Below are 25133 nucleotides of genomic sequence, written 5' to 3'. Positions count from 1 at the left end.
CTTGGACTGAGTTTCTGAAGTGTAAATGGAGAGAATGGGCAGAGTTGAAAGATACCTAGAAGGTAATATATAGATGATTTAGCCATGACCTGGATATGATAGGTGAAGGGTAAGAAGATACCAAGGATTATGCAGGAATCTGGCTTATGAGTAGATGTTGGTAAACTGATCTCTTCTACAGTTTCATAGTAATTCCAGTTGAAGAATAAACAGATGATGGAGTAAATATCTCATATGATCAATTTGGTCATGTCAAATTTCAAGAAGTGCTGAAATTTTATATATGTATATGAATATATATTTAGTTTGGATATGCATATATATATATAAATATATATATATATATATATATATATATATATATATATATATACACACATATACCTATGTGTATGTATACAAATATAACTTGGAGGTTTCCCTGAAGATAATGTTAAAATGATACTTTTCATTTTTATGTTCTGAACCAGCTGAAAAATAGCACAGCTATCAGAAGAATGGAAATCTAATAGCATGCTTATTCCAGGATTGGAGGGTGGGATTATGATTACCAATAGCCAAATATGAGACCTTTAATACTGTCCTCACCCCAGGCCACTCCCTAAAGTCATACTTGCATAAGAGAAATTGGTGTGTGAGGCAGATATTAGGCTAGCTACAACGCAAACCACATCTTCATGTATAAAATCCCAAGAGCAGGGCAGGGTTGGCTCCACAATTGGTTATGAAAACCATGCCCTGGGCCTTACATTTCCTAAAGCATAGCGGTCACAGGGTAGAAAGGTTTATAAAAGGCTATAACAGGACAACAGGAAGCAGATCTTAATCCTGATGAGTATAGAAAAGTGAATTTTTAGAAATTTCGCAGTTCACCACTCATAAAATCCACACCTCCCCCACTCCTTGAATGAAAAACAGTGGAAGAGAAAATCCAGGAAACTACTCCCTCTGTGTTCCTGACTCTTGGAGACTAAAGGGGAAGCTTCCTTCTGAAACCACACACACAACCACATGCACGCACACATGCAGGTTTGGTTTATTTTCAATTGACAAACACAGAGTGAGGCAGTTCCAAAATATATTGTTTTTCTCTTCACTGACACCAGCAGTTGTACTGGTTTAATTTAAGCAGCTACATTTATGAAACATTTTGAGTATACTGATGTTGAGGTGACCTCTGTCTTGGGAACATATGGGATTTATACTACTGTTAAGCATGAGTAAGAATGTGTGTGTCCTACTGGGGCATGCCAAGGGAATCATGATCCTCAGTGAACGCCACACTGTACCTCCTCAGAGGCAGTGCTTCTTAATGATGGATTTGAATTGAAATTTATGTGTAGATATTCAAAACACTGAAGCCCATGCTAAGCTACTTGAGATTCTGCCTCAGATGATTTGGGCTGGAGTGCAGTTATTTTCATACACAGTCACATTACTCTAAGGATTCCTGATTTAAATGTGTAGGAATAAGAAATGATTAGATCTTTGGAAATAATCTGAATATCCTTTTCGATTCTCTAACTGAAAGAGTTTAAGTTTCTCTGACTTCCTTCTCTGGGATGAGCTTAATGTAACTCTTCTTTGTGTCTCAAATGCCACCCTGAGCTGTTCGAATAGATTACTGGATTGAGTAAGTGAATGGGTGGATGCATAATGGATGGATAGATGAGCGGAGACATGGATGATTGGGGAGATAGATAAGTGGATGGATGTATGAGTCGGTAAATGGAGGAATGCATGGATAATAGGATGGGGGTATGCAAGTGGAAGGATAAATGATGAGTGGATGAGGTGACTAGTAGCTGAACTGATGAATGAGATGAGTGAATGAATGCCACATAAAGGGACACCTAAGGAAGAAGAACAGTAAACCTTAAAACAAATCCTTGCAAAGTTTAATTTACCAAATTGCCCAGAAAAAAATTTTTCCCATGTTCCATAAAACGTGTTATTTAGAAGAGATTTATTGAATCATTCATTATCCAGATATGGGTTTCTCAGAATTAGATGGTGATCACTGACACAGGAATACACTAAGCCCTCTGGAGGCTAAGTAGATAAAGCTAAGTGATAGCTTCAAGACACATGAAATACACATTTTGACCCCCATTTTGACAGCTACAATTACAAGTCATGTAACCTCTCTAACTGTAAGGATAGACCAGTGACATATTAAGAAGGCCAACAGAAAATTTGAGTTTTTTTATTGTGTTTAGAGAAGCTGTATAGCTAATGAATTGGGTTACAAAGCCCAATTTTGCTGAAACCAAAGTGACAGCTCTACAAGATAATTATTCCAAAGACCCCTCAAAAAAGTTGTGCATCAATTTTTTGCATTCATTACCTCATGTAAACTTTAAAAGAACCCCTTGACGTTGTTAAACATCTTAGTACTATTTTACTAGAAAGGAAATCCCACAGAGGGATTAAGTTAATTATCTTTGTCAGGTTCTTTGCAGCTCAAAAATTTTAAGAGTATGCTATCCTTCACAAGGAAATTTGATTAATCAAGACATTGATTTGAAAGTTTCTTGTTTTCTTTCTGTGTTATATGTTGTGATTTCATGAAACATTTCTCACATGAAAAATCCAGTTTGTATTTCAGCATTTTTGTTCTTAGTCAAATAGAGGGAAGGAACAAGTTTAATGTTCCATTACAGTTTACTATCATTTGGGATACAGTGAAGCCCCGAACAGCATAATTATTGGGGGAAAAGCTGTGCATTATTTTCTTATATAACCTCAGATCAATAGTCTTAATTAGATGAAAGTTTTGGAATCAGGCATATGAGTACCTACTGCCAAATTCTAGTAAGGTAACTTTGGGCCATAAAGGCCTCTCACTGTTGTGCCCTCTCCCGTTGTGGAGCACAGGCTCCAGACGCGCAGGCTCAGCGGCCATGGCTCACGGGCCCAGCCGCTCCGCGGCATGTGGGATCTTCCCGGACCGGGGCACGAACCTGTGTCCCCTGCATCGGCAGGCAGACTCCCAACCACTGCGCCACCAGGGAAGCCCGGTAAAGCCTTTTTAAGGTTTTCTTGCCTCCTTTGCTGAGTGGTTGTAACAATAATACTTAAAGAGCTTTGCAAAGTTTAACAAAATAACGTGAGTATCAGCACAATTCTTAGCACATGGTAAATATTCCATAAATTTTCACTGTTACTATTATCCCCATTTTACAGATGAAAAAACTGAAGATTTGAGAAAATAAGGGTATTGGTGATAATCTTAGAGCTAGTAAATAGAAAAGGAAAAACGAAACACAAGTATTTTAAATTATATTTCAGAATGCTTATCAATACCCTTAATTATAAACATTTAATAGTAAAGATTGGATAAAGGAGTTTATGTGACTGTTCATGTAGATTTGTGCTTAGGAGCCAATTGTACTTTATCCTCACTGGTGATTTTAGTCATTATCCTAATTAGCTCAGTAAAATATATTTAAACATTAGGAAAATAAAATTTGTGTTGTTAGATTACAGAAAATTTTCAGTCACCTTTTTTCACCCAGTAGTACAGTTTGGAAGCTAGTTTTTTTGTAACATGGAAAGAAACTCTACATCCTTCTTGCCATTCGTAATAAAAGTAATTCAAAATTGGAAACCGCCACCAGAACCTTATACCATCCTCTATTGTAGCACGTACTCTATTTCACATGAGAAGTAATTGCTAGTTTATGCATGATAATCCCCCCTACAGTACCCATTCTTGGAGGGCAGAGTTTGTATCTTATGCATCTTCATAATCCTCATAATTTGCATATTGACTGGTACAGGATGAATGATAAATATTTGTGGAATCAAATTGAATTTATTTGAATTAAAGTTATCATTTTGTTAACAATTTGGCATTTGTACTGGCAACTGAGACTGGGGAGAATTTTAGATCTGCTAATAAGAAAACTAAATATTAAATAATGCAGCAGTAGCTTGACTAAAAAATGATAATATCTCTCTTTAATCATAATATAAATTTTTATTGTTATTATCATTATCTTTCTCTTTTGTTGGACACCAACTATGTGCCTTGATCACATTTAAAAGTGTTTCCAATCCTTACAAAGACCTTCTAAGTCATGTTGTTGTATAAAGATAATGCATTCGATTAACAAGTTTTTTGAGGGGTTAGTATTACCAGGCACTTTTCCAGGTGCTTATGAGATTCATCAGTGAACAAAAGTTTCCTACTTGGTTAGAGCTTATGTTCAAGTAGGTGTGACAGGCAATACTCAATAAATAGAAAAATAATTTATGTAATATATGGGAAAGTTAAGTGCTAGAGGAAAAAGGAAAAGTAGAGAGAAATAGAGGATGGGGAATTTCAGGCAGGAAGTAAGGTAGTTTGCAATGCTAAAAGTCTAGAAAAACTCTTTAAGCAGGTGACACTTGAGCCAAGAATTAAAAGAGGTGACGAATTTGAGAGAGATAAGAGTGGGCTTTGGAATCATCAAAATCTGAGTTTGAATTTATTTCTTCTACATATTATCTATATAGTTTGCTGGACCTCCACAAACTTGTTTGCACACCTAGTAAAACCAGAAAAGAACACTTACTTTGTTTAGCTTTTTACCTATTAAATATAGGTGTAAATTGTTTAGAACTTGACCTGCATGTATAAGCACTATTTAATGTATGTTTTAAAAACAGAAGGTGCTAAAAAATGTGGGTCATGTTATATATAATTGCATGAGGGCTGAGATATTGCCATAGGTTGTGAAGCTCTTTGTTCCCTTTCTGGATGAACACCACACTTCTAGGACTTTGGGTATTCCCTAGAGTGTAGCTTACCCTGTAAATGCCAAATCCTGTGTCTTTTGTTCCACTTTTAAATTCAAGTGAAAAGAACAAAATAGGTCTGTTGGGAAAGAGGCCTTGGAAATATATTAAAAATCCCTACTAAAATGCATTAAAATGAGTTTAAAGGGGAAAAAAAAGTACACATCTAGAATAGCAGGGAATTTGACAAGCTGGTATGTAGGCCATTTCAATACCTGCTGCTTTCAACAAAATTCACTTAGTGGAATAAAAATTTTGAAAGGATGTTTGGAACATGTATCCAGAGCAGCTGCTGTACTTCGGCAGTGACAACATTAAACAACTGGCTTCATCCAGCCTTCAAATGGCAGGAAGATTTACACAAATAGAGGAGACTATGACATTCAGGCAGATTCACGTAGAAAAAAAAAACTATTCAAAATATTTACCACGGACTTAATCCTGACACCTACAAAATTTTGTGCTGGATTTAATCCACTGTCCCTTCAGCGCTCCTGTCAGTAATGTTAATAAACCATCAATTCCTGTGCCTGTTAGAAGGAAGTGCAGCCATTGTCTGTCATGTCCATTAACTGCCAGAAAAAAGAGATTTACATGATGGCCTGAATGGGCTCCTGGAGGAGCATTCTTTGGACTGTTAAAGTGAGGACTAGAAATCCTCAAAATGTTCAACTAGATAGTGAGTTTTTGTAAACACTGAGGCTCTTCAGACACACATCAGGAAAAAAAATAAAAGTACTTGGAGAAAGATAAGAAACCTGTTATTTTAGTACAGTAAGTATGTGGTGTTAGCATCAAATTTACTCATTTGCCCATTTGTCGATCCAATATTTATTACACATCCACCAGGTACCTAGCACAATTTTAACAATTATCTCTTCAGTGGTTGGCAAAATGGAAGCAGTCCCTATTGTGAACAAGACTATTGTCTAGTGAGGGTATGAGACATTAACAATCAGATAAATGGATGGGTGACAACTATAATAAGTAGGGATTAAATTTAACCAGTATACATTAATATAGGTGTGTAAATTGTTTAAATATTAAAGCACTTATGGACCGACTGGAAAATAACCTTTGTCTCCTTCATCCTGGTCCTTCTCCTGGAATCCTGTACCGCCCCCCCCCCCCGACACACACACACTAAGCTGTCATTCATCGATAAATGGCTAACACTTATTGTAGCAAAATGGCTCTGCCATGACCACCTGATAGCCTTGCATATCTCCCCATAAGTCACAAAAACAAGGCTAATCTGAAGTGTAACCCAAGTCTTGGTGGAATGCCCTGTGATCCTCCATGGGACACAGAAGTATAGGTAGTCTTGTTAGAAGCTGTTGAAAGACTGCTTCTCATTTCCCTCTGTACCTTGAAGGAGGCTGTGATGGAGTAACTTCCTGTCTTCCTAATGCCAGTGAGGCATGGGACTTTCCATATCACACCACTCCCCCTTCTCTGGGTAAAACTGTAAGCTATAAAACTGCTTTCCTGTAGTTTAGAGTTGAATCACAGTGGCAGAGAGAACCACCACCTGTGTTGTCTGTCAGGTGGCACCCCAGGTTTGATGTCATCCACTGATACTAGAGATGTGGATTGCCAATACCATGCTGATCTTCCTTATGCTTTAAGTATGTGTAATAAACTGTCCAAATTGATTTTGGCTCATGTCTCTTTCCTGGCTGAATCTATGAGACTGTGGCAAGTCTCTTAGGAGCTGTCACAGTGCTGCTGCTTAGAGACTACATGACTGCTTGACACCTGTCAAGCAGAAAATTCCCAGGACCCTGCTCCAGCATTGAGAGTAGAGTCACATTTATTGGTTCATATCTGTACCATATCAATCATTTTATATTTTGAATATCACAACTGGTGAAAGTGCTAGAAAGGAAAATATAGTATCTCACAAGAGAATATAAAAAAAAATGCTAAAATTATGTTTGCAATTCAGAACTGGATCTTGGTGAGAATTAGCATTTCAACTGTAATCTAAGGGGTGAGTAATAACTGACCAGGGGAAACAAAGTAGTGGGAAATTTTCCATGATTCCAGGCAAAAAGAACAGGTACACATGATGACCCTGAGGTGTATAAGAATATGCTTCATTCAGTGAACTATAAAGAAGGCCAGTGAGACATTATATAGTCCATTAAGTCAAGGTATCTCTTCTCTTCTGACAGCCTAGTAAAATACATGCAATTCTACTAGTAAAGTTGGAGTTCCTGAGATACTGCATAGAATGCCAGTGTAATTTTGTTGTCTCACTATGTGGAAGGCACATTGATAGATTTAGTGGGAATACAGAAATGTTTAAGAAGCCCTTTAGACTGTGAGCTTCATAAAGTTAGAGATGTTGCCTTGTGTTGTGTTTGTAACTGATCTCATATCAGAGCACAGAAAACAATATCTGGTAAATGAAAATGTGAGAAAGGGAAGGAAGGAAGGAAGGTGTGAAGGTGGGGAGGAAAGGAGGAAGGGTGAGAGGTCCTCTACTTAGAGGGATATAAAGATTATAAAATTTCTGGGATTGAGGCCTACAGTAAATATCTATTGAAAGTTTGAATGGGAGAGGAGAAAGATATGATGAAGAAATTACATGTACTGAAACATAATAAAAAATCATTTCCGGGGCTTCCCTGGTGGCGCAGTGGTTGGGAGTCCACCTGCCAATGCAGGGGACACAGGTTCGTGCCCCGGTCCAGGAAGATCCCACATGCCGCGGAGCGGCTGAGCCCATGAGCCATGGCCACTGAGCCTGCGCGTCCGGAGCCTGTGCTCCGCAACGGGAGAGGCCACAACAGTGAGAGGCCCGCGTAAAAAAAAAAAAAAAATGATTTCCCTTTAAAATGGCTATGATGGTATGCTAAGTTTCTTCATAATATGCCATTATTAAAAGGGAATACAAATTTAAAAAAATAAAATGAATTAATTATAATCTGAAATAATTAACCTCACAATAATATAAATTCCAAATTAATAGCATACATTTGTGATGTACTTCACACCAGCCTCCCTGAAGAATTCCTATTTGTTGGCTTGTTCAGGGAAATTTTAATAAAGAAGATGGACACATTCTAGACTAGTCTCATGTCCAGGGGTATAGGGCAGTAGTATTACTGGCCTAGCTTGGGTGGGGTGAATTGTCTAGTCAAACAAAAATAATAACCTCTATAGATAGTATAGGCACAAACCACAAAGCCTCAAACTCAGTATGAAGGAGTTTGAATTTTATTGTAAAGGCAATAAAGAAAAACTAGAGGGTTGTTTTTTTTTTTTTTTGATCAAGGAAAGCAGGCTAAAAGAAAGTTTCAAAAAAAACAAATATGGTGGAGTATGCTGGATGACTTTTTGTAGGAAAGACCAGAGAAAAGTAGAGTCTAAAGGCAGAGAACATGATGAGACAGTTGCAGCAATCTAGTAAAGAATGGAAATGAGACATACCTTCAGTATCATAATAAAAATAGTGCAGAGGGAACAAATAGAATTTATGACTCACTGGACATAGGCAGAAAACTAGTTTTGAGATTCAGGCAGAGATAAAATGTGTGAGACTCACAATAATGATCCCCTAAAGGTATCTATATCCTAATCCCCAGAACCTGTGAATATGTTCTCTTATATGGCAAATGAGAATTAGTAGAGGTGTATAAATTAAGGATCTTGACATGGAAAGGTTATCCTGGATTATCTGAGTGGTTTCAATGTAATTACAGAAGTCTTTATAAAAAGGAGGCAGGAGAGTCAGAGTCAGAGAAAGTGATTGAAAGTAGGAGTTGTGTCCACAAGCCAAGGAATACAGGAAGCCTCTAGAAGCTGGGAAGAAAAGGAATAGATTTTCCCCTAGGGTTTCCACAAGAAATCAGGCTTGTCAACAACTTGACTTTGGCCTAGTGAGATTTAGTTTGGATTTCTGACCTCCAGAACTGGAAATTTGTGCTAAGCTACAAAGCTTGTGCTGATTAGTTACAGTGGAAACTAATAGGAAACCAGTGCAACTTGACAAGGACAATAACATAAAGAAAGAGAAGGTTGTGACTTTCCTTTTATACAGGCTGATTTTGAGGAATCAGAAGCACATGACGATTTGACACATATTTCAAGGAACTTAAAAAATGGCATGGAAAGACATGGGCATAGGACTGTTTGATGAGTCATAGGTGTAATAGGCTCTAAACTTTTCATAAACTCTCAACTTTAGGTAGAGACAAGAGGAAGAAGAAGCAAAATATAAAGCAGAGAGGTATCAAGCAAAAGATGAACAGAGTTGGAATAAGTGGAAGATGATGGATGTTTTTCAAGAGGTCCAAGTGGGCAATTTTCTAGAAGAGGAGATAGTCAACTATTACAGATAATACAGAAAGGTCTGGGACAGTGAGGACTGTGGTGAGCCAGAGGTGTCTCAGTCCTTGAAGAATCTTTGGTTTAATGTGCTTGCCCATTTGTGGAATAAAAAAATATATTTTAGAATATAAATACAAAAAATTTTACTGAGAGTAATAGTAATATTCTACAGGATTAAAAATAAAAATAAAAAAGTTGTTTCTTGGGAGCAAAGTGGCATTACAAGGACAGAGAAAGGTAAAGAGGGAGTTAAAACTGTGCCATGGACTAAAATTGTCTATTTTGCAGGTGTACCATAGGGCTTGCGTTGTTAAATTAGGTTTTAAATCTTTAGAGCAAAAGCAGCCCAGTCCAGTATGTTTGGAGTCAGACAGTTTAGTGCTAAAACTTCATTCTAATTCTTTGTTTATTCTATTTCCTCTTTTGTGAAATGTGGGTAATACTATTTACATCTTATGGTTAATGAGAAAATTTGGGAGGTAATGTGCGGGAATGGACATGCATCTGCCACGATGTAGTAATTGTAAAAAGATAATTTTACCAGGTGATAACAAAGAAAGAGAGAATAAGAAGAAAATATAGATTAATATTAGATAAGAGAATATATGTGAATACAAAAAATACCCATAAATACAGTTAAAAAAACAAATATTTTCTACTTATTCTCATTTCACAATTATTTGAGGTGTCTATTCATTTCTGTGATTAATCAGCAAGCTATCTGTGTAGTTTCGAGGGCTATCTCTCATCCCGGATTTCAACTGATACAAGTATACATTGAGTTGATGATATCTGTCTAACAAAGGCACAGTTCAGATAACCTTCATTTCTTCTCAGTCTCTTTCAAATTGATAATTACATAGTATAATGTCATCTGGGTCCATCACTCCTAGCAGTTATCATCTCCTAAAAAAATTAGTGTACACAAAGACAAAATAGATTCATAATAACATAGGAGAGGTTTTTACCTTCATGAAATCAATAAATTCCACAGTAAAGAAAAATGAGATCCTTCTAGATCATGTCTCAAAGCAGTGTATTCAATCCAGGTTTGTATAGATCACAGAAACTCCTCAATGAACATTATGAAAGGAAGCATCTGACATCCTTCTTTCATGAAGGCAAATGTTTTTATTTTTAATGACATCCATGGTGAATAAAACTTCCAGATATTTTTCACCATGTTTTAGAACTTCTAGATATGTAGGTTAGAGTTTTGGACCTGTTAGTTAAGATCTAAAAAGCTAAATGGAGTATCAAGAAAGTAGCTAGAAAGTCTTATCATGCTTCCCAAGACTAATATAAGCAACAAAAATCTGTAAGAAGCTATTTGGGCATTAAAGATGATTTGCCTATGACAAATGTCTAATCAGTGAGAGTAAATAGTGAATGGGTGGAAAATCACTCCTCTCTGACTCCATCTTTTCCTCTATCTTTCTTTGATACCAATTCTATATACATAATACTAGTTCCATTGTATATTTAAAAAGTTATTTTTTAGTAATATGAATGGCATAGTGAGTTATCTGTGAAGTTCATCTGGCATAAAAGTAAATTTTAAAGGACTCATTTTCTGCTGAACGCTTCATTTCTTCAGCATTATCCTCAGACCTGCATTCAAATTTCTGAGGAGGCAACCTGTCAACTTTGTTGATTCACATCAAAGTTTCTTTGGAATATCTCTGCCCACAAATAAAGGATACTGATAAAATTTGCTAACTGTTGAAAAAAATATGTTCATGGTTCAATAACCCACAAAAAGGCTGAATGAATTCCAAAAAGTTTTTGAAATAGTAATTTCTGAGTGAAAGATAAAACATAAGATTATAAAATTTAAAAGCAATTTGAGAAAAAACATAGATTACTAATATTTAGCAGGTGTCTTTCCACTTACTGAAATCTTTAATGTAATAGTACCATAATTTTACATATGTTGAATTACACCTACCAATTTGAAAAGATATTTAGGAATCAAATTTAAGAAAGGAGCAACACAAAATATATGTAGAATATTAAAAATGGCTCATTTGGTAAAAGTTAGGAAATATAATCAGATGTTATTTTGTCTACTCTAGTACATTAACTGCAAAGCACCCAAGGAAGCATAAATTCCATCATCTTGAAAAGACATTAAGAGTAGTCTACTCCAAAATTCTTATTTTATACAGGGAATCTGAGATCAAACAGTTAGTGGCAAAGGTCATGCAACAACTCTGACTCAGAGATCATTAATCTCTCATGGAGTAATTTTTTAGAGAGTTTTAGTGATTAGCCAAAATATTATGGTTAAGTTTTCTAGTGAAGGAAATGGCATTTTATTGTGGTTTTAATTGCTTTGCTTGATAATTAATGATGTTGAACATGTTCTCATAAGCGTATTTGTCATTTGTATATCAACTTATTCAGTTCTTTGACCCTTTGTAAAAAATTGGCTGTTCATACTCTTATAATTGAGTTTGTTTCATTTATATACCTTGGGTTCAGTTTCTCTGTCTGATATATATTTTGCAAATACTTTCAGTTATGACTTGAGTTTTTATTCTCTTAACAGTCTGTATTGAAGAGCAAAATGTTTAAATTGGTAAAGTCTAATTCATCAATTTTTTCTTTTATGTTTGGATTTTTTTAGTCTTATCTAAGAAAATTTTGCCTATCTCAAGGTCATAAAAATTATCTTCCAGAAGTTCTATAGTTTTATCTTTTACATTTAGGTCTATGATTCATTTTAAATTAGCACTTGTGAATGGTGTAAAGAAAAGGTCAAGTTTGGGACTCCCCTGGAGGTCCAGTGGTTAAGACTCCGCCCTTCCAATGCAGGGAGCACAGGTTCCATAACTGGTCAGGGAACTAGGATTTGGCATGCTGTGCGGTGCTGCCAAAAAGAAAAAAAAAAAGAAATTAACACAACATTGTAAATCAACTATACTTGAGTAAAATAAATTTTTTTAAAAAGGTCAAGTTTGATTTTACATACACATATACATAATCTTCAATTCCTTTATCACCATTTATTGAAGTTATTGTTTTTTACGTTGAATTATTTACATTTTTATCTTTTTCAAAAGTCAAATGGCTATGTATGTTTTCAATTGACTATATTTGTTTGAGTAGATTTCTGGATTCTCTTTTAATTTATTTCAATATATGTCTATTCTTATGCTAATACTACACTGTCCTTATTAATGTAGCTTCAGAGTTAGTCTTGAAATCAGACAGCATTAAGTCCTACACTCCAGTGTTTTTTAAAATATTATTTTAGATACAAGTTTTAGGACCAGTTTAGTAAATTTACAGAAAAAAAAAAAGAAATCCTATGGGAATGCTAACCTGGTTTGCATTTTATCTATAGATTAATATGGGGAGAACAGGTATCATAAGAATATTGAATATTTCAGTTCAACAGGATTTAATGTTTCAATTCATAGACATGGTATATCTTTCCACTAATTTAGAATTTCTGCCATTTCTGTCAGTAATGTTGCATAATTTACAACCTACAGGTTTTTCACCTTTCATTAATTTTTTTCTAATAATTTTAAATGTTTTATTTCCATTTTTTTCACACTCTTCTTCCATTATTCCAATACATATGTTAGTGTTTTTACTATTGTTCTAAAGATCTCTGAGACCCCCACCATTCATGTTTTTCAAGCTTTTTTTCCTTACAGCTTTTCAGAATGAATAATTTCTGTTGATATCATTTCATATTTAGTAGCTCTTTCTTCTCTCATCTGCATTTTTTGATAAGTCTATCCAGTGAAATTTTTCTTTCTAGAATTTCCATTTGGTTCTTTTTTTAAATTTATTTATTTTATTTATTTTTGGCTGCATTGGGTCTTCGTTGCTGCACACGGGCTTTCTCTAGTTGCGGCAAGCAGGGCTACTCTCGGTTGTGGTGAGCGGGCTTCTCATTGTGGTGGCTTCTCTTGTTGTGGATCATGGGCTCTAGGTGCGCAGGCTTCAGTAGTTGTGGCTCACAGGATCTAGAGTGGAGGCTCAATAGTTGTGACGCACGGGCTTAGTTGCTCTGCAGCATGTGGGATCTTCCCCGACCAGGGCTTGAACCCATGTTCCCTGCATGGGCAGGCGGATTCTTAACCACTGAGCCACCAGGGAAGCCCTGGTTCTTTTTTATAATACAGTTTTTCTGCTAAAATTACCTATCTCATCACTAATTAAGAACATGTTACCTTTAATTTTTTGATAGTATTTTTAATAGCTGCCTTACAATATTATATCCAACATATGAGCCATCTAGATATTGGCTACCATTGTCTACTTTTTTAACTTCGGGTCATACATTTCATTTCTTTGCATACTGGTAAGATTTTATTTTGTGCTAGACACTGTCACTTATATATCACAGAGATTCTGGATTTTATCTTCAGAAGAAGATAATTAATTTTTGTCCAATAATACAGTTAAACACTGATATATACCTTGATGTAGAGTTGAGTTTATATTTTGTCATTGCAGATATGTGAAAAGTCCATGATAGAGCTTAAGCTTCTCTCACTTTACTGAGCTAAATCTCCAAAAATCTTCCCCCAGCCCCACCTCCCAGAATCGTATCTAGGTTTTGATTTAGACTTTCTTAAGGCAAGCCTAAAAGTGGACTTTATACTAGGGCAAGATTCAGCAAACTTTTTCTGTAAATTTTCACACAGTAAATATTTTAGTCTTTGCAAACTTATATGGTCTCTATCTCAACTACTCAATTCCACCATGGTAGCACAAAAACAACTAGACAATACATAAATAAATAAAGGTGGCTGTGTTCCAATAAAATTCTATTTATGAAAACAGGCAGGGACTTCCCTGGTGGCCTAGTGGTTAAGAATCTGCCTGGCAATGCAGGGGACACAGGCTCAAGTCCTGGTCTGGGAAGACCCCACATGCTGCAGAGCAACTAAGCCCGTGCACCACAACTACTGAGCCTGTGCTCTAGAGCCTGCAAGCCACAACTACCGACCCTGTATGCCACAACTACTGAAGCCCGCGTGCCTAGAGCCCGTGCTCCGCAACAAGAGAAGCCACCACAATGAGAAGCCCGCGCACCACAATGAAGAGTAACCCCGCTCGCCGCAACCAGAGAAAGCCCGCATGCAGCAACGAAGACCCAACCCAGCCAAAAAATAATAATTAATTAATTAATTTTTTAAAAATGCACGTTAAAAAAAAAAAAAAGACAGTAGACCAGATTTGGAATTTGGGCTGTAGTTTGCCAACCACTGCTCTTGTGCAAGGCTATTAACCTAAAGGCTGTCGCTTTGATGCCTGTGGTGTTGATAACGTTTATCTGGCATCCTTTTGCAGTGCTCAACCTCTAGGGTTTCTATTCTGCTGTGAGTCATATAACAGTTTCTTTTTGATTAGCCTTGTATAATGTATTGCTCTGTGTATGTGCAGTCCAACTCTCAGCCAAGGACTTGCAGGAACATCTCCCAACAACCTGACTTTTGGAGGCCCTGCCCTGCTCACCTCACTTTTCTCTGCTGCTCTGCTCCATATACTCCAGCCATTTAATCTGCCCCAAACTCTGATCTCTGCCTCCACAGTTCAGTCCAACTACAGTGATCTGCTTGGACCACAGCCCTTTGCACTTAAGTCAGGAAATTGTCCTCAAGTAGAAAGCTGGAGTAGTCATGAGTCTTACCTAGTGAGGTTCCAATATTTCAAGGTTCACAGCTGGGCATGATTAGCTCATAATTGTTTAAGAGAGGAGGACTAGTCCAAAACCAGTTACTGTGTCATGTCAAGAATCTTTAATCTTTTTATTCTTAGATAGCAAAAATATAAATATCTAACAATAATTTAATTAATAAAAATGAATTTTATTTACTCACAATAACCAAAAATACAAATAACCAAAAATACAAAAATACAAATTCATTTGACTTCAGGTGTGGTTTGACTGAAGTTTTCTAAGTCACCAGATCCTATCCTATCTATTTTATATGCTTTGCTTTCATCTGTAGGACAAGTTTAACCTCATGTTGTCCTCTTTTATTTTATAAATAATGCCTATTAGAGCTTAGACTTAAACATCCTCATACTATACTACCAAGAAAAAGAGAATATACGTTTTATTCACTCAGATGAAGAGAGGCAGCTTTCATTGCAGAAGCCACCAGTAAATATCTTCTTGTCTCTGGCCTGACATTAATTATATGTCCAAACCCAATATAATCATTTGACTAGGGAGGTGATATAGAGTAATTGCTTTAAGAAATTGCATCCTCATCTCTGAGTGTTGAGATATTTTCTCCTAAAGTAATATGGCTGAGAAAGAGTGTGAAGCAGTCACCTCCAAAGTCTAGGCATTTTTGAGGGGAGAAAGGGAATCGATATCGAGAACATAATAAAAAATTATTCACGATAAGTTTTCTTTAGTGACCATAATCACTACAGTGCATGTACACATACACATAATGGCAATAAGATATTTATAAGAATTTAACTTTGAGAAAAAATATGTATATCTGCTCTTATTTCCCAATGAAAAGCCTTGCTGAACTTTTATAATTTTTACATATTAACATTGACTTTTAATAGCACTTATAACCAGACATTATGTAAGCTATTCCTGTGCAATTTGAGATCTTTGTTCCTTTTACATATATTAGTCATTCAATTCCAAGTCTCTCAGAATCATAACCAAGTTATTAATGTTGAAATGAACAGGTGCTGCATCAAACAATCCGATGGCCAAATATAATCTTGGTGCTACAACTTTATACTTTTATGGGAGTGAGTAGAAACAGGCAGGAGTTTTTGACTTTCTGCCTCCTTTACTCAGTGGTAAAGTGGAACATAGAGATGACAGTGGTGGTGCTTTGTTCTATGTTATATCTCTTGAGTATTATCCACAGCTTCTAGGTTAGTGCTGCCAACCAGGGAGCATGTGCTTCATAAATACTAACAGATGCATTGAATCATGCATTTTAAAAAAGCAATCCTATTATTATCCTTTCACTAAATACCTAGTACACCCTACTGAGTATTTGAAAACATCTCTGTTATGAATTTATTATCCTCATTGGATGAATAATCTTAAACACACAAAATTCCACCAGTCTTCTAAGTGGTCTCCAAACATTTCTAACCATAAGGCATATTAATAAATTTTAAGCACATATCATTCGATATATGTATATGTATTGGTTATAAATTAGATACACTCACGTCTTTAATGGTTAGGAGGACCAGCTTTGGATCCAAACTGCTTAGGTTTGAGTTCCAGATCTGTCATTCCCCAGCTGTGTGACCTTGAGCAAGATATTTAATAAATCTGTGTCTCAGCTTCCTCATTTAAAAAGGATGAAAGACATACTATGTACCAAATAGAGTTATCATGAGGAATATATATATATATCTCTCACAAGTTTAGGCTGTTGTTATCTTTTATTATCATCTTATTATTTTACTTCATATTATGTACATTATAAACATAAACAAAATGAAAGGAAAGCAGTGGTGAAACTTAGAAAATACGTAAAAATAAGTTCTAATATTTTTATATTAGAACAACCACGGAATATTTTAGAATAAAAATGTAGACTACAGAGTATTTTATAATGCCACCTATTTTACAATTTTTTAATCTAAATTAAAATTTAGAATTTCTAATGTTTTCTTCCCACACTCCAATGGAACTTGTACTCACTATCCTTATTTCTGCAAAATTTGCTGCAACAAGCCTGATTGAGGGTTCTTATTGGTACCAAGATGTACAACAAGTATCATCTTATTAATAACAAAGTAGCAAACATATTGTTAGAAAACTTGTAAGGATTTCTGACCTTGTTTTGCTGATGCCACCTAAAAGCTTATTGTAATGTTGGCTCTTACTTCCAGGCCCCTCAATGACCCCCCTCCCAATCTAGTTCTCTACTGAGTTATATCCTCAACAAATGAGTCGCAGTGGTCTTGTAAGATTGCTTATTATAACTCTGTAGTGGCTAAAACACTAAGAGATGGCTCTGTTCTGAATTCCGTGTTCAGAGTCTATATAAACACTTCCCTGATCTGGCCCTAGATGGGACCATGTCCAGGTTAGTCTTTCCAAGCAAGAAGCCCATGCCAGAGAAGAGTGTGGCTAGACATCATTATGCTGATACCCCTATGGTGCTTCTTCTTCCTATGTTTTATCAGAAGGTTAAAGAGCTGAGACCTTAATTAGCATTCACAAGTCTGTACTGTCCCTCATCTCTTCTCAATTTAACCCAATATAGTCAGGGATTTAATTTCTTTAAATGTTGTTGACTCATTATGTCTACAGCATTGCTAATTGATAAGACTCAATGGTGACAAAAAAACAAAAGGTTTAATTTCTTTATCTTGGCATCTAAGCTATTTATCAGCCAATTGTATTTCAATCAATCTTATAGAGTGTGTGAGAAAGAGAAGAATTATTGTGCATATCCTTAGAGGAAAGTCAATATTTTTCTTTTTTTCTTTTTTTAAAATGTATTTTATTCAAGTGTAGTTCATTTACAATGTCATGTTAATTTCTGCTGTACAGCAAAATGATTCAGTAATACATATATATATATATATATATATATATATATATATATACATTATTTTTCATATTCTTTTCCATTATGGTTTATCACAGGATATTGACTATAGTTCCCTGTGCTATACAGTAGGACCTTGTTGTTTATCTATTCTCTATGTAATAATTTACATCTGCTAACCCTAAATTCCCAATCCATCCCTCCCCCCATCCGTCTTCCCCCTTGCCAACCATGAATCTGTTTTCTATGTCATGGAGTCTGTTTCTGTTTCATAGATAAGTTCATCTGTGTCATGTTTTAGACTCCACATATAAGTGGTATCATGTGGCATTTGTCTTTCTCTTTCTGGGAAAGCCAATATTTTGACTTGCTCCTACTGCTTTCTGTGTCTCGGTGGAAACACACACAAACACACGCACACACACACACACACATATCAATGTAGCCTAGGTGTTATACTTAGTTTAAAATGAACTGTGATTTTGTGCCACATTTTCTTGGCTCCTGAAAAACAAATTGATTCTCTGAGTTGAATTATAAAATCCATTTGTTATAATTTTATATTAGAACCTGTTGCTTGGGAAAACCCTGCCCCATGTGTGTCTCTGGTGTGTTTACTCTCTTTGGTGATGACAGTTTTGGAACCAACTTTTTTTTTTTTTTTAATACCTGGCTCCCGGAAGTCTTGGAACAAATTTGCAGCACAGTCAAGACAAATGGATAGAACTTCATGGCCCCATCATCAGTGCCTTCTTCTTCTGTCGTTACCCATAATCTACTTTCACATCCCATTCACAAGACATATATGCTTTCCGTAGATCTCATGTGTTAAATTTATGTTTAATATTCTAATACATTTAGTGTTAAACTCGTTTCAGGTCCTTTTTAGGTATAAATATTTTTATATGCTACAAATCTCAGGGAAATTCACCAGAAAATTAGAAAGAAAATACCTGGATATTATCACCAGAGGGAAGGAAGTGGAAAAGGATTAAGATAATCCTTGTCCCAGTGAGTTTTCAGAAATATTGAATTACACACCTAATGTATAAATAATGAATTATAACCTTGCAGATGTATATGCATTTGCCAAAATTTTGTAAAATGGTTCATTAAAATTTCAGATAAAATTTCACTGTCTACATTATGTCCTTTCTGTTTGCTTCATGCTACGACTATACATTTAGGTTTCTTAGGAAAAAAAGACAGTTTTTGCATTAAATACAGCATTGATTTCATCCTTCATAATCTAGCCCAATTTAAGGTGGGTCCTTGAGGAAAAACAGCAAGGAACAGCTCCAGAATTGATAGACCGGACGGCAGAGCCAAGCCAGGCTCCAGTGTTTTGTGATCTATAAAAACTTGGAGCTGTGGAGCGTCACAATTTTTTGAGTAAATTAAAAATTATTATATGGACTCTAGCCTCTCATGTTATAAATCTCAAATGAGAAAATATACTTACATAAAGATTAAATGTTAGGTTTTATTGGTGTTATTCTTATTAGGAAGAATACTCTGACTTCTCAGGCCTCCTCTGTTCTCTATTGTAGCTTACACACACTCTCAGCTTAGCAGTTAGAGTCTCATATTGTGATTTTCACTTTACATGCTTGCTGCCTCGTGTATTTTCAACCTATGTACACAGATGATGTTTCCTTCTTAGTCTGAACAAAACTAATCACTTTATAGATACTTATTCAAAGATTGGATGTGAGTGAAAGCTACTCTAGATTCACGACTACCTCCCCTGAAATAACCCTATCCTTTTTTTATGTGAATTAAATTGACAAAGCACATAAGTGACTTAAAACAGACAAAATTCACAATCCAGTAAACTCTCCTGTCTTTCATAGGTTTTCTGATGCTTTAAAACCCACAGACCTGTTTTTATTTTCTATAATTTTATAAATACGATATATATATATATATATATATTTTTTTTTAATGTAGCTTCTGATTTATTAGCTCTGGGATGGGACTGTAATGTTTACATTTCTTTTCTCTTTTTTTTTTTTTTTTTTTTTTTTTTTTGCGGTACCCGGGCCTCTCACTGTTGTGGCCTCTCCCATTGCGGAGCACAGGCTCCGGACATGCAGGCTCAGCGGCCATGGCTCACGGGCCCAGTCGCTCCGCAGCATGTGGGATCTTCCCGGACCGGGGCACGAACCCGTGTCCCCTGCATCGGCAGGCGGACCCTCAACCACTGCGCCACCAGGGAAGCCCCGATATATGATTTAATCCAGTAACTGATCCTTTCAAAACTAAGACCAAAGTATGATAATATGAGTCCAAATCTGCAATTCCTGTGGTTACTTTTCTTACTGTTTTTGTAGCCTTTTGTATCCCAAAATCTCTTGGCTAGATTTTACCGAGTTCAATGAATTCTTAGAAGAGGTAAATACTGGAAATCCTGGGAACTAATGGCAATGAGCTTTCAAAGGCATATTTGCTATTTCTGTTGGAATTCATTCAACCTGTCCTGATACAGGCTTCCTGGATGACTGCACACCCTGAAGTCATCGTTTTGTGGGAGTCCCTTGGTGTGGATGACAGGATTTAGGCTGAAACCCACACAAGGAGGGAGAGGGATGGAGGCAGGAGGACTTGTAACTATACGGACCCCACCCTCTGGACTGCAGATAATGAATGACAGCATCTTGAGGAGAGAGGCTGCCCACCTAAAGGACCCTGAGGATGAAAATATCATGACATGCTTTGTGGGGGTAGAAAGGTGTTCAAGACATAGGCGATTTCGGGGCAGCACTAACTCCCTTCCAGCTGGTGACCGAGAGTGTTCATTGGCACTGAGGCTGGTGCTGACACTCTTGCCCTCTTCCCACACGAGTTCCCAGGAACTTGCCTACAGCCACCAGGGGTGTGGGGATGGCCACTATCCCACTAAGGCCCACGTGCTGCCCCTCCCTGTCTTCCCTAACTCCTGTCCCAGGCCTAGAAGCTGGGGACAGACAGAAGGACCACTCTTCTTCCTTCTTTTGGGCCTCAGTCCTGTGGACAGAAGCTGGCTCTGGAAGGGCCTGCGGTAGCAGGGATTGTCACAGGGGAAGTCTTGAGTGCTCTGTGGTTGAGTAATGCAGCTGGACCCAGGGCAGCTGCAATGCAAGGCCAGCAGAGTGGCCCAAGCCCAGGAATGCGAGACTGAGGCCTATGCTCCTGAAGCCCTCCTGATGTGCGGGCAGGTGGCCAGAAAGACAGAGACAGACAGGCCAAGGGGGGGCCATGGTTCAGAGCTTATGAGAGTCCACTCACTTGGAGGTACCCTCAAATTGGAAACAACCCTCTTCATCAGTCCTGTCTCTCTCTCCCTCATTCACAATGATTTTATTTTTAAACATTATTGTGTATTTAAAAGTGCACATATATATTTCATGTACATGATTATGTTACTATTTAAGGGCAACAATTGCCTACTGGAAAATTATTGTCCACAAGAGTCAAGTGTGGAAAGTAGCACAGATCGATTTAGGGGATGAAAACTATGCATGGACACAAAGAATGGATATAGGTTTTCATAATCAAGAAAAATATCATCACATTCTCCTCCTGCCTAGGTGCTTACCATAAGGCAAAAAAAAAAAAAAAAAAAAAAAAGGTTATTCAAGGACAGTAGTACAGGGCGCTATTTTCCAGACCATGAGGGAGAGAAGGGAAGAGCAAAAGACAAGTAGGCACTTCGGTGGTTGGCTACAGCCTTGCTACAAGCCCACAGTATTGTAACACCCAGGATGGAGATTCAGAATGGGGACGTCCTGGTCACTGCAGAAGTGATGAGCCCCCTCTGCTGACTTCTCCCAGGCGAAGGCTAACTCAATCCCCTTGCCTCACAAGACCATCAGAAAGACCTTCTGTTCCTTCCAGATTTAAATTATTTTCATTGGCTAAATGTAGGAGACTGACAAAAGCCAGAGGTGTAGCGAGGCTTTGAGGCATGAGGAGAGGCCGGCCCTTCTGCAGATCCTGTGTGAGCCTGCAGAGCATCTCTTTGTCAGTATATAACTATAGTATATACAGTAGCTAGGCATTGGTGGAGGCAGGACTTTAAAACACATCTTCCAAATCTGAGGCTCTTTTCTTTTAGCAGTACAGTTGTGACATTTGCAAAGTTACAGAGATATGGTGGGATAGAGTTATACTGGTTTAAAAATAAAAATAGAAAAAGAGTGAATACTATTGTATTGGTCTTCTCAGGGTGCCTTAACAAAATACAACAGAATGGGTGGCTTAAAAAACAGAGTCTATTTTCTCATGTTTCTGGGATCAAGGTGCTGACAGATTCATTTTCTAGTGAAAGCCCTTTCTGGCTTGCAGATGGTGACTTCTCACTGTATCTTCCCTCTGTGTGAGGGTGGAGAGAGGTCTCTGGTGTCTCTTCCTCTTCTTATAAGGACACCAATTCTGTGGGATCAGGGCCACACCTTTATGACCTCATTTAACCTTAATTAGCTCCCTAAAGGCCTTATCCCCAAACACAGTTATATGGTGTGTGGGAGGGGTATAGAGCTTCAACATATGAGTTTTAGGGGGGACAAAATTTAGTCCATAGCAACTAGAAACATGACTGATGGATTTATACCACAAATATTTTCTGGGACATGAGCTGGAACTTTGCAACTAGACATTTTGACCCAGTGAAACATTTAGTGTATATTCATCCAGAACAACATTTTCTGCAGCTTAACCAAATGACCATGTAATAGAATATTTTTAACCTGAATTCTAAATGAATTTCACAAGGTTTTTGTTTTTGTTTTTGTTTTTCTAATTCTTTGGCAATGAATGACAGATACTTAAAGTGGAGGGGAAATATTATAGAATTTACTAAAAAGATTTACCTCTCTTTCACTTTACAGGCCCAACAGCTTACTGATCTGGAACGAAAATTAGCTGTGGCGAAAAATGAACTGGAGAAAGCAGCTCTTGACCGGGTAAGTTGACATCCATGAGCCATCAGACTTTGGTTGCAGCAGATGAAGCTAGGTGTACTCATTGCTCCTCTTGATTTGTCAATGCAATTGCAGATGCTGTGCATGTAATATGGTGATAGAATTCATGAGTGTTTGATACTTTCTTTGGAACCCAATTCTTTTCTTGTTTTTGCTGCTATAGTAAATCTACTCAAGGTTGAAGCTCTGTGATTGCATGGCTTTATTTTATTTATTTATTTTTTTGCCGTACGCGGGCCTCTCACTGTTGTGGCCTCTCCCGTTGCAGAGCACAGGCTCTGGACGCACAGGCTCAGTGACCATGGCTCACAGGCCCAGCCGCTCTGCGGCATATGGGATCCTCCCAGACCGGGGCACGAACCCGTATCCCCTGCATCAGCACTCAACCACTGCGCCACCAGGGAGGCCCTATGGCTTTATTTTTTACCTTACTGGCACACCTGCTCTATAATACAGTGAATAAACATACTTTAAAGCATCAACAAAGATGTCATGTATTAACTTTGTATGAATGAGTTGTAAAGCAAATGGAAGTAGTCACTGACACTTTTTATTTTGGAAATCTTAAAGTCCTGGAGGAAAAGCCATAAAAAGAAGAAAGTAGCTCTCTTAAGCAACTCTGTTTATACAAAGATAATGCAAGAGTGGCTGACATTCCATCTTTATAACAGCTTTATAAAATTCACATGCCATAAAAGTCACACTTTCAAAGTTCACAAAGTTGTACTATCATCAACATTAGTTCCAAAAGGTTTTCTTTGCCTCTCTTTACCTCATTTCATCTACTTCATTTTATTTTTGTTAATGCCTCATTATGTTACAGTTGTACATGCTCAGAATAAACCACAACTCCCATCTGATGCCTACCTTTGCCTATCAATGCTCTTCATATGAGACATTCATGGAGAATAAGGAGTTGGTATATGGAAAGGAAAATATAATATGGAGGAAGGAATTAGTCATAAAATTTAGAATTATGGTTCTGCTGCTTTATAGTTACAGTATTTGGCAAAAGTTCTTAATGCCTCCTTTCATTTTTAGATAAACTATTTAAAATTGTGGGAAGTAAATATTCCTTTTTTTTTTAAATTCACTCAGAACAAAAGGGTAAAATGATTTTAAAATTATTTCTTTGTTCACTCAACAACTATTTATTGAATCCAGTGTAGTTTTCTCTAATTCCTAGAACATATATCTAGAAAATATTAATGCAGAAAACTCTAAATCTGAAAATGAAATCATAGTATTTCAGACTTGAGAAGACGAAAAACACCCACATTGCTCTCAGTCAGACACATGAAAAGTCTATGATGTAGCAACAGGGCCAATCCAAGAGTAATCTGCATTCTAACAAACATTCAATGCATCCCCTGCCTGAGATTAATTCTTGATTAGATTGGAGTTAGCCATCATTCGGTCTAACAATGGAAAGATAAACCTTCTCTATATATCATCTGGAGAATTTTTGGTTCATTTATACACAATATTTGGCGTATAATAAAAATATTTCTAGACATGTAAAGAAAGAATGCAGTCTGGCCAATATAAATAAAGAAGACAAGAGATGTACACCTGGAGCTGGTTCAGATATTGGAATAAGAGAATAAGTACTCAAAAATTTAACAACTATTATATACATATATACATATATATGCATAATATTTCTATGGGCATGTATATAGCATTACATATATTACAATAAAAGAAATATAAAACAGGTAAAAAGACAAAAATTTTCACTAGACTTGGAATCTATAAAAAAATCAACTAGCTATTCTAGAATTAGAACAATATAATTCATGTAATTAAGAATTTAACTCATGTGTTTAATAGCAGAATGGATGATTGGACATAGTAGAACTAAAAACTAGTGAAATGAAAGGAAAATTAATATCAAATACCTATACTAATGTATAGAAAGTACAAATAAATGGAAAGTAAGCAGAAAAAGAATAAGAAATGTATAAGACAATTTCAAAATTTCTAAATTATATAATTGTTGTGCCAGAAGAAGTGACAAATAGAGCAATATTCACAGACATAATGGCTAAATATTTTCAATAACTTTGAGAGATATCAACCACAGATTCAAAAATATAAATAATTCACAGTCAGATTAAACACAAAGATAACCCACTTCATAGTCAAATTGTTGGCTATAAAAAGATGAGCTAAAATAGAAAGTGAATAGTAAAATGTTAGATATCAACTTAAGTATGTTAGTAATTAAATTTTTAAATGGTTAACATATTCCAAGTACAAGGCTAAAATTATAAGACTACATTAAACAAAAACTTTATGATTTATACAAAAGACACCTTTAAATATAAAGAAACAAAAGATCTATAAGTAGGGGAATAAGGAAAAAAAGATGAACTCTGTATACAGTAATACAAAGAAACATGTATCAACATGAACATCATTAAAAGTAGACTTGAAGTAAAGACTTTTTAGTGATAAGAAGAGAGTCTCATATGGATCAGTCCAGGAGAAGAATATTGCAATCCTAAATCAGTATGCATACAGCAAT

At 36.4% G+C, this 25133-nt stretch overlaps 1 protein-coding gene across 1 annotated transcript in view; it reads left to right on the top strand.

Moving 5' to 3' along the window:
* Positions 1-25133, top strand: part of LUZP2 (leucine zipper protein 2) — a gene marked incomplete at both ends in the record, with an annotated part of 459701 nt that overhangs the window by 379956 nt on the left and 54612 nt on the right. The window contains one exon of the mRNA XM_079707777.1: positions 22511-22585. Coding sequence (XP_079563903.1) covers positions 22511-22585 — 75 coding nt within the window. The remainder of the gene's footprint in view (positions 1-22510; positions 22586-25133) is intronic.

This window comes from Hyperoodon ampullatus (genome assembly GCF_949752795.1).
Source record: "Hyperoodon ampullatus genome assembly, chromosome: 7".
Lineage (NCBI taxonomy): Eukaryota > Metazoa > Chordata > Mammalia > Artiodactyla > Ziphiidae > Hyperoodon > Hyperoodon ampullatus.
The sequence above is the reverse complement of the archived record's forward strand: the minus strand, read 5'-3'. Positions and strand labels throughout refer to the sequence as shown.